At 33.6% G+C, this 10,868-nt stretch overlaps 1 protein-coding gene across 3 annotated transcripts; it reads left to right on the top strand.

Annotated features, from left to right (window-relative positions):
• Positions 1–5,109: 5,109 nt before the first annotated feature.
• LOC116014947 (protein WHAT'S THIS FACTOR 1 homolog, chloroplastic-like) lies at positions 5,110–9,296 on the top strand. 3 transcript variants are annotated; one of them, XM_031254921.1, is made up of 6 exons: positions 5,110–5,345; positions 5,949–6,062; positions 6,809–7,582; positions 7,625–7,703; positions 7,746–8,251; positions 8,710–9,296. In XM_031254921.1, exons 3-5 carry the CDS (start codon positions 6,835–6,837, stop codon positions 8,224–8,226), a joined length of 1,308 nt encoding a protein of 435 aa, XP_031110781.1. In that variant the 5' UTR covers positions 5,110–5,345; positions 5,949–6,062; positions 6,809–6,834; the 3' UTR covers positions 8,227–8,251; positions 8,710–9,296. The 3 variants fall into 3 exon arrangements, with proteins under 3 accessions (XP_031110781.1, XP_031110779.1, XP_031110780.1); XM_031254919.1 differs by having other exon boundaries at positions 7,625–8,251; XM_031254920.1 differs by lacking the exon at positions 5,949–6,062 and having other exon boundaries at positions 7,625–8,251.
• The last annotated feature ends 1,572 nt before the right edge of the window (positions 9,297–10,868 follow it).

Here is a 10,868-nt window from a genome sequence, read left to right as displayed (position 1 = left end):
AAAAACGTTATATGCAAGACATTCTTGTTCGGGCCGGTATGGCCGACTGCAAGCCCCTCGCCACACCTGCAGCTGTCACACTATCCACCTCACCGTCCTTGGAACCCTACGACAATCCTACACAGTATCGGCGTATTGTGGGTGCCCTACAGTATCTGACTATTACTCGGCCAGATTTGTCCTTTTCAGTAAACCGCCTTTGCCAGTTCATGCACTCACCCACTGCAGATCACTGGGGATTACTCAAAAGGGTTTTACGCTATATTAAGGGTACGCTGGATATGGGGCTCCGTATTGCGCCGTCTTCACACTTTACGCTTCATGGGTATTCTGACTCCGACTGGGCAGGCTGTCCTATTGACAGGAAGTCTACTAGTGGATATGCAGTCTTCTGTGGCTCTAACCTCATTTCTTGGGTTTCTCGGAAGCAACGCACAGTTGCTCGCTCATCTACAGAGGCCGAGTATAAAGGGTTGGCTGATCTTGCTGCAGAGGTTACCTGGGTAATCTCCTTGCTCCGGGAATTGCGGTTATACTCGGGTCAGCCCGCTACTCTATGGTGTGACAACTTGGGGGCTACGTATATGGCTGCTAATCCTGTGTTTCATGCTAGAACCAAGCATGTTGAGGTCGATTACCATTTTGTTCGGGACAAGGTCGCTTCTGGTGAATTCACAGTTAGTTTCGTCTCTACTCAAGATCAGATTGCGGACATCTTCACCAAACCGTTAGCTGCTCATCGGTTTGCTACTCTTCGTACCAAGCTCAACGTTGTTCACTCTCAACCTTGTGCTTGAGGGGGCGTATTAGACATGTCACTTTATATTACTATGTTATATGATTGTATTATATTGAATAAGTATTTAGTCAATAGTCAATCACCTATAGGCTAGGAGAGTTTTATGCTAACTCTCATATAGGTAAGGTTTGTATCTGTAATACAGTTGTGTTGAGAAATATACTACGTTCATCCGAGCTCTCTTTAAGTCTTAGTCTAGAAACAGCCCAAAAGATCCTCTCTCCCCTCATAAATGCGCTATTTATAGGGGAGAAAAGTGCGGGTGCCGGACCTCCGGCATGGTGGGAACGTGGCGCACATGCGTCCGCCCCACCCCGCACCCATGCGGGAAAGAGCATGTGTCAGTCGTGGGCATGCCACGTTGTGGACGGGTCGGGGCATTGTTCGGCTCGTGACCTCCGAGCTGACCACTGTCATCCCGACCTTCCGGTCTCCCGACCGTAACCCCTTCCGACCGGATCTGGAGTGTATCCGACCGGTCTTGGAGTATATGTACTATCATTAATTATCCGTCAAAATGCATTTTTTTTTCCTTTTTATCTTTTTTCTCTTATATTCTCTTTCCTAATTACACTTACAAAAACTTTTTAAAACCGCGAAAAAACTCCACTGATAAGAGCATCTACATCAGAGCATAATACATAGTTTTTAGAACAATATTTGTCTAGCCAAAGACCTTGTGGTCTAGTGGCACTCGGTGTCCAGGAAAGCACTCTCATATGAATAATGGGAGTGGGTTTGCTCCTCAGTGGAGCAAATTGTTTTTTTCTACATTATTTTCATCACCTCCTATTTTCTCTTTTCTAATAACACATAATGATGCTCTAATCAAAACTCACTCTGCTGCACACGTAAGAAGTATTGAATTTACTATTGTAATTGATAGACAAATAATAATAATAATAATAATAATAATTATTATTATTATTATTATTATTATTATTATGGGGAGGTTGGTTCTCATTCACACTTATTATGTGTACTAGTTTTATACGCGCGAATGTGTTAATGCCCAATGTTTATATTTAAATAAATATTTGAAAGTATATCAATGCAAGATTATATAGGAGAAGTTTATACATGGGTAATTGAATGTCGAATTTTTTTTATTTAAATATCTAACTCAAAGTATATGAATCAAAGATAATATAGAAAATTCATTATAATTATTACTAAAATAAATGTTTGCAACCTTGTAAAATCGGTAGTCTAAATATTTGGTTTAAAAATGATAGTCTAAATAAATACTACTTTTAATTTGATTTTTTCCAAGTGTTCTTAATTCTCTTTTGAGTAACATTGTCATTGTCTTCATCTTTACTATTTGTTCTCTTCCTTTCTGTTGGTAGTGTGTTATTTGCAATTCGGTTATTGTTGGTAGCATAGATGACAACGTCATGCAATGAGATTATGATATAGGAGCTATGGACTTTCCTTTAGGTGTTCTGCTTGGGGTTCAGTTGGTTCAACCATTATTGTTGAATGAGTTATTGTGAATAAAGAAATCTCTAGTTTAAAAAAAAAGGTTAAATAAATTAATAAAAATTTGAAAATTTAAAATATTATGTATTCCAAAGATATTAAAAGATAGTTTCTCGCTTCAATTTGCTGAGTAATGGGTTATTTGAGTACATTCATTGTCAACAAATCCCCCAAGTAGTTAATATGATTGGTTTTAAAGTATTCTTTTTTATTTTTTTCATGGTATTAAAAAAATACATATGTATCATTTTTTGGTGTAACTACTAATTTATTTAATTCAATAAAAGTAAAATAGAGTGATTCCGCTTCAATTTGTTGGGTTATTTGAATACTCTCTTTGTCAACCAATCCCCAAGTAGTTAATATAATTAGCTTCAAATTATTTTAAATTTTTTTTTCATAGTATTAATAAAATACTTGGTAAATAAATATATAGCATTATTTTGTACTATAACTTTGATATTTAATTACAAGATATTATAAAAATAAGATAATGGACAATGTAATAATGAATATCAATTGATAAATTTGAATGTAAAGAATCTTTGCATAAGAGAAAATAAAGATAATATAACTAATTAAATTATTTCTCTTATTTAATTTAATTTTTTGATAATGAATAATTTTTTCAAATAAAGGTATTGTAGACACATAATTCTAAATTAAAGAAATACATATGTATCATTTTTTTGTTGTAGCTACTAATTTATTTAATTTAATAAGATAAAAATAGAGTGAGAAACTTAATTATGTCAAATTTGATTGAGATGAGGTTCGAACCTAAGACATTTTTTATAGAAATTAATGGGTAAGTTAAAAGTTAACGGAATATTAACGGAGAAGAGAATATTTAACGAAAAACTTAACGGATAATCATAAAAGTAAGGTTAAATTAGGTAATCTCTATTAATAATATTAATATGAATTATCTTAACCATCTATTTGATTAAATAATTCATCTGAACCATCCATTTGTTTAAATAATTTGACCGCNCACACGTAAGAAGTATTGAATTTACTATTGTAATTGATAGACAAATAATAATAATAATAATAATAATAATTATTATTATTATTATTATTATTATTATTATGGGGAGGTTGGTTCTCATTCACACTTATTATGTGTACTAGTTTTATACGCGCGAATGTGTTAATGCCCAATGTTTATATTTAAATAAATATTTGAAAGTATATCAATGCAAGATTATATAGGAGAAGTTTATACATGGGTAATTGAATGTCGAATTTTTTTTATTTAAATATCTAACTCAAAGTATATGAATCAAAGATAATATAGAAAATTCATTATAATTATTACTAAAATAAATGTTTGCAACCTTGTAAAATCGGTAGTCTAAATATTTGGTTTAAAAATGATAGTCTAAATAAATACTACTTTTAATTTGATTTTTTCCAAGTGTTCTTAATTCTCTTTTGAGTAACATTGTCATTGTCTTCATCTTTACTATTTGTTCTCTTCCTTTCTGTTGGTAGTGTGTTATTTGCAATTCGGTTATTGTTGGTAGCATAGATGACAACGTCATGCAATGAGATTATGATATAGGAGCTATGGACTTTCCTTTAGGTGTTCTGCTTGGGGTTCAGTTGGTTCAACCATTATTGTTGAATGAGTTATTGTGAATAAAGAAATCTCTAGTTTAAAAAAAAAGGTTAAATAAATTAATAAAAATTTGAAAATTTAAAATATTATGTATTCCAAAGATATTAAAAGATAGTTTCTCGCTTCAATTTGCTGAGTAATGGGTTATTTGAGTACATTCATTGTCAACAAATCCCCCAAGTAGTTAATATGATTGGTTTTAAAGTATTCTTTTTTATTTTTTTCATGGTATTAAAAAAATACATATGTATCATTTTTTGGTGTAACTACTAATTTATTTAATTCAATAAAAGTAAAATAGAGTGATTCCGCTTCAATTTGTTGGGTTATTTGAATACTCTCTTTGTCAACCAATCCCCAAGTAGTTAATATAATTAGCTTCAAATTATTTTAAATTTTTTTTTCATAGTATTAATAAAATACTTGGTAAATAAATATATAGCATTATTTTGTACTATAACTTTGATATTTAATTACAAGATATTATAAAAATAAGATAATGGACAATGTAATAATGAATATCAATTGATAAATTTGAATGTAAAGAATCTTTGCATAAGAGAAAATAAAGATAATATAACTAATTAAATTATTTCTCTTATTTAATTTAATTTTTTGATAATGAATAATTTTTTCAAATAAAGGTATTGTAGACACATAATTCTAAATTAAAGAAATACATATGTATCATTTTTTTGTTGTAGCTACTAATTTATTTAATTTAATAAGATAAAAATAGAGTGAGAAACTTAATTATGTCAAATTTGATTGAGATGAGGTTCGAACCTAAGACATTTTTTATAGAAATTAATGGGTAAGTTAAAAGTTAACGGAATATTAACGGAGAAGAGAATATTTAACGAAAAACTTAACGGATAATCATAAAAGTAAGGTTAAATTAGGTAATCTCTATTAATAATATTAATATGAATTATCTTAACCATCTATTTGATTAAATAATTCATCTGAACCATCCATTTGTTTAAATAATTTGACCGTCATTTTTTCTACCCATTTTAGGCCTAACTCTTTGGCTCTTATTAGTATATATATATATATATATATAGTATATATATATATATATATATATATATATATATGAGTTATAGTGCAGAGTGTTCCAGGTGAAAAATATGATTAGATTAGATATAATAATAAATAATATACTAATTCAGTAGTCACTATTCACTATTCAGTGCCAAAATCCTTGTTTCCGAAGACGAAAATCCTCTTCCGCTAATCCTCGTCGTCGGCGCCTCCACCTCCTGCCACGGCTGACGCCTGCTGCCGGATGCCTGGTCTGCCGCTAATCCTCGTCGCCGGACGTCTGCTGCAATCGATAGTCATCCTCCACCTCCTGCGTCGCCTGACGCTGTTGCCGGCTGCCCTGCTCCGCCGCTAATCCTCGTCGCTGGACGCTTGCTGTAGTCGAACTCTAAGGTATCCAGCCCCACCCTTCTCCGGATATTAATAATATAATATGGATGAAAGTTTTTCCTGTTTTTTTTTCCTAGGTTTGTCTGATATGGTTGCTAGGCAGTTTACCATCTTGGTTGCGCTATCTGATTCACTACTGAAAATATTCTGGAATTGTTTCAATACAATCATAACTTCCAATGTCCATCCAAATTTTGTGTCTGTGATCGATTTTCCAGTTTCCACCAGTGAACTCATACTATGAAAATTCTGGTTCCGTTAGTTTTTACCTACGAATGTTGTGATTTTGAGATCTTAGAAGAGACTGGAACAGGTGACAAGTATATGATTAATTCTTCTATTTTACAACAGAATACAGATGTGACACATAATGTATTGTTTTTTTGAAAGCTCTTCATAAAGTGTACTCATGTTACAAATGGATAAGTTATCAGTACTTACATAAAGAGTATGAGGAATTGAGCATTTAAATTTACTTGATCCTGCTACAATTCAGTCTTTAAAGTACTGCTTTAAAGTTTTAGATGTCCAATGAGATTTGGCCACTTGAATAAATGGACTATATGTCTATGTCATATGAAATGCATTTGTGGATGCATTTGGCAGAATGTCTTGGATGGTTATAATGGAACAGTCATGGCATACGGGCAAACTGGGACAGGGAAAACTTGCACTCTGGGACGGTTGGGAGAAGAAGGTACTGCTGACCGTGGGATAATGGTGAGTGCAATGGAAGATATTCTTGCTGAAATATCACTGGAGACTGAAACAGTTTCTGTTATCTTACTTGCATGTTGTTTCCCCCACAGAAAGATCAACTACTTTTAATTTATAATAAGTTTGTATTTCATAATTTAAAATGCTTTGTGGAAAATGTCTTACTGTGACTAGGTGTAACTAGGAAATGTTAGGAATTGGGGTTCCTAAACTGAATCAATTCCGAACCGAATATCTAAACGCCCACCCCTAAGTAATAGATGGTCATTTGTATTGTGTAATAGTCTGTCAACATCCAAGAAGGGAGCAAACTAAGGCCAAGGTGATATTTTCCCTAGCTGAAAACAGTCTAAACTAACTAGGAGTATTATTTTCTTCGTTCTTGTGAATCAATTATTTACTAGCAAATTGCATTTGCTTTTACTTGTGACCCTTCCAATAACCCTTTTCTTTATTGTATGTTTGTAAGGATCTGTAATTTTGTAATTTTTATGGCAGGTTCTGCCATTTAAAAAAAAATCTATGTACTTATGTCTGAAATGTCTATAGTCACATTTTCTGATTAAATTAATATACTTTCTAGTTTACTGGTGTTTTTTTCTTTATCGTTTGCCTTTTTCTTTTTGGTTTGGAACTGATTCATAAAGCATTTATTAATTGTAGTTTGGAACTGATTCATAAATAATTTGAAAATAGCAATTTACTTGTAGATGAAAAATTGTTTTAAAGCATTGTTTCTTTCCTATTAGGATTGGTGGTGGATATCCCCTGACTCATGCCTCACCAAGTTGGTCTTCTTGGCAAACTCCATTCTTCACTGTTTAGAGAATGCCGACGATCAATGACCACCAGCAAGAGAGTGCAAGACCGGAGCAAGAAGAAGCGAGTGCATGACCTTGAAATTGTTGTAGAGAAGCACAAAATCCTCTCCAAAATCCTCTTCATACTTGAAACTCTGAAGCAAGAGTCCGAGCAAATCATCCCTGTACGTTCCCTTGATCAGTACCGGAGGCAAATTAACCTCCCAAAACCTCACAAGTTCTCAGTTTTCCTTCGGAAATGTCCCAAGCTTTTTGAGCTTTATAAGGACCAGAGGGGAATTTTATGGTGCGGAATGACTAAAGAAGCTGAAAATCTGCTGCAAGAAGAGGAAGAACTCATAGAAAAGAATAGTGATAAGGCTGCAGAGTTTGTGACTCGGATGCTAATGATGTCAATTGGTAAGCGTATTAGTCTGGATAAGATTGTGCATTTCAGGAGGGATATAGGGTTGCCACTGGATTTTAGGAGCCATTGGGTGCACAAATATCCTGATTATTTTCGAGTTGTGAGGCCTTTTGTGCCTTATGATGAGGGTGAGTATTTGGAACTTGTGAATTGGAAGTCTAGTTGGGCAATTACTGAGTTGGAAAAGAAGGTGATGGGCGTTAGCAAGGCCCCCGAAGATTATGTTCCAGGTTTTCTTTCTCTGTCTTTCCCAATGAAGTTCCCACCAAACTATAAGAAGCTGTCCAAGTACAGAGGTCAGATTGAGAACTACTATAAGAAGCTGTCCAAGTACAGAGGTCAGATTGAGAACTTCCAGAACAGGGAGTATTTGTCCCCTTATGCAGATGCTAGTGGATTAAAGGCTGGGTCACAGGAGTTTGATAAGAGGGCAGTGGCTGTGATCCATGAATTGCTTAGTTTTGATAAGAGGGCAGTGGCTGTGATCCATGAATTGCTTAGTTTAATGATTGAGAAGAGGCTTGTGACAGATCATTTGACACATTTTAGGAGGGAGTTTGTAATGCCTCAGAAGCTTATGAGACTATTGCTCAAGCATTTTGGCATCTTTTATGTTTCAGAGAGAGGGAGGAGATTTACTGTGTTCCTGAACGAGCCTTATGAAGGTTCAGAGTTGGTTGAGAAACATCCTCTGGTTGTTTGGAAAGAAAAGGTTCTTAGCCTTGTTGGCTACAGAAAGAAGAAAGATAAAGAAGAAACCTTGGAGGATTTACAAGAAAGAGACACAGACTTATTTGAGATTGATTCGGAAGATTATAGTGTTCAGTTAGCACATGAGAATGAGGAGGAGGAGATGAGTGGTTTGGAGAGTGATTCAATTGAAAGTGACTCTGAAATGGAGATTGAAGAGATTTACAATGCATATAAAGTATCTGAATGAAGCCGTTCTAGCTTAACTGGCCTAGGTGAGCCTCCTTTGCCTAAAATCTCAGCTCCTCTTTGCAAAATGGATTCTAATTGTTTTCTTCTCAAGTTCTCATTTTTCCATACCAAGTGATATTAATGTAATTTCATTGAGTGGTTGGTTTAGCATGATTTTCCATGGAATATATTTAGTATGAGATGTCAATGTATTGGAGAAATATAGATCATTAGAACAATAAATGTGAAATGATAGATTGTTCATTGTTGTGGTGGTGGTTAGTGAGGAGGGGGAGAGGGATTGTTCTTGGTGAGGATAGTGGTGTGAGAATTTATAGAAGTTTTTAATGGAGAGAGAGTAAGCATGTCTTTTTAATTACCCAAGTGAATTGCCCTCTTTTGCAGAGTGTTCTAGAAACCAAAAAGTTATTCACTACTTTGTGAAGAACCTAGGGATTTTCTTACCTCTCAATAGTTATATTTCCTGGCCTTTTCATTTCAGGTATAGGCATTTTTGCAGGGATTCTTTATTGCGGTCTGCTATGTCTACAGTTGGCAATCTACCTGCAGTCTTCTAATGCTTTAAAATTCTTAGGCCAGTAATCGGTAATGAATTCTACTATCAAATTGTTCATGGCACTTGTGGTTTTCTGGGGTTGGATGCTTCTGCAGGTGATGGATCATGAAAGTTACCAGAAATTCAACACATTATGCAGTCAACTGGATTATGATTTCGAAACTATAAGTTATCATCCATCGCTCAGAAAGTGCATGTAGATGTCAACAGCCTCGGTAACACATCAAGGTTTAGGTAATTGAGTGATCATTTGTTCCTTCGTTCTTGTTTGCACTAACATATTATGATACCCAGTGAAAATTTTGACGTTTTGGACAATGAAATGCTGGTAGTTATATAGCTAAAAGATTACCAGCTCCGACTTGTGAGTGTATTTTTTAGAGTTGAAAGGGTACTGCCCAGAAAAATGTATTAACCAATAATTTTTATGTTCATGTAATTTCTTAGTAGTATTTACAAGGTTGATTTTATTTTCAAACTTGAAAGAAATGGATTTAGGCATAAGAGAATTATTTATTTTGTACAATAAATAAACTTTTGTTTATTTTAATTTGTTCATCTATGTAAGAATAAAATCATTTTTGGGTTTGTATTTATAGAGTAAGTCCTATGTGTGTTTAAATTGGTTAAAAGTATCATATTAAGCAATAAATCTAATTAATTTAAACTAGTTATTTTGTGTTACATGTGAGTTAATTGTTTTTTTTTTTTTTTTGGGAGCATTTTAAACGTTTCAATCTTTCTATGATATAAACTTCTTAAAGATAAATTTAATCCATCATAATTAGATATTGTACCATATCATTTAAATGTATCATGTGAGAAATAATTTTACAAAAAGTTTTACTACTCCGTAATATCTAGCGCCTAGGCGGTCAAGTAATTCGAGTATATTGTTTTCACTTTTCTCACTCCGGGTTAGGAGTTGTTAGACTGTTATATTCCCCAAACTAGTCAATTGCATATGTTAGATAGTTAGTTGAGTACATGACTAGAGAAATATAGAAGAGGAGTAACTGAGGAGGCAAAAGAAAAACTACTTGACTGAGTTAAGCACCAACTCGGTTGAGTTAGGCGCTCAACTCGGCTGAGTTAAGAGCCCAACTCAGCGCCTAGGACGTCTAGTTAGCTGGTTAGTAGCTCGGCCGACTAAAAGCTGCCTAGGATTAAAACATTGGTAAATAGTGTCATTTTTATAAATTAATAAGGATTAAAAAATATATATTTAAAGTCAATAGCTCACTTTGAAACGTTACTTAGAATTTTCAAAATAAGTTATTATTAAATTAAATTATAAACTCTACCCTACTGGACCTCAATGAACTCATTTTAGGTTTTGTTTGCCATAATGTCACCACCATTAATTGATTAAAGAATTAATAGAGTTATGAACAAATACTGCATTGTAATAGAGTTAGTAGTATTCAAAAAAAAAATTGATTAAAGAATTAAAATCCAATAACTCTACTAAACAGAGCATATATATTGGACTTCATGAACTCATTCTAGGTTCCTTTACCGTCATCATTGATTGGTTAAATTTTCTTAATGACTCATCAAGTTCTTAATGGCGTTCGAACCCCCACCATGATGGTTTGGAAGCAAGACTAAGGGTGTGTTTGGTTCGCACATGGGAATTGGAATCGGTATGAGTATCAAATACTTGGTAAGGGTAATGGGTTTTAATGAAAGTATTTTGTATGTTTGGTAGTAGGGTGGAATGAGAATGATTATTAATAGTTGGGGAAGAAAGGAGGAAGGGGAATGAAACCCTTATTTCATTAGGGTATGGGTTTTTAATTAATGAGGTATTCCAAATCTATAGTAGTATTCTAAAAACCTATCAACCAAACAATAACAATCAATTTGATACCCATACATTATGCCTAAACCCACCAACGAAACACACCCTAAATATTAATTGGTTGACTACTTGAGCTACCCTCGTGGATAAATAACTTTTTGATTGACTTTAACAACTAATGTGTGGATAAATAACTTTTTGATTGACTTTAACAACTAATGTGAGTGTTTTGTAAATAGCTTTTGAGAATGATTTTTTATACCCAAAAGCTAATTTTGAA

Source organism: Ipomoea triloba, chromosome 4, assembly GCF_003576645.1.
Source record: "Ipomoea triloba cultivar NCNSP0323 chromosome 4, ASM357664v1".
Taxonomy (NCBI): Eukaryota; Viridiplantae; Streptophyta; class Magnoliopsida; order Solanales; family Convolvulaceae; genus Ipomoea; species Ipomoea triloba.
Note: the sequence above shows the minus strand (reverse complement) of the source record. Positions and strands in the feature narration are given on the sequence as shown.

Coding starts and splice junctions, on each gene's coding strand:
- LOC116014947 (XM_031254920.1), top strand. CDS start 6,835: ATGCCTCACCAAGTTGGTCTTCTTGGCAAACTCCATTCTTCACTGTTT. Junction 7,583..7,624: donor GAAGCTGTCCAAGTACAGAG/GTCAGATTGAGA, acceptor CCAAGTACAGAG/GTCAGATTGAGAACTTCCAG.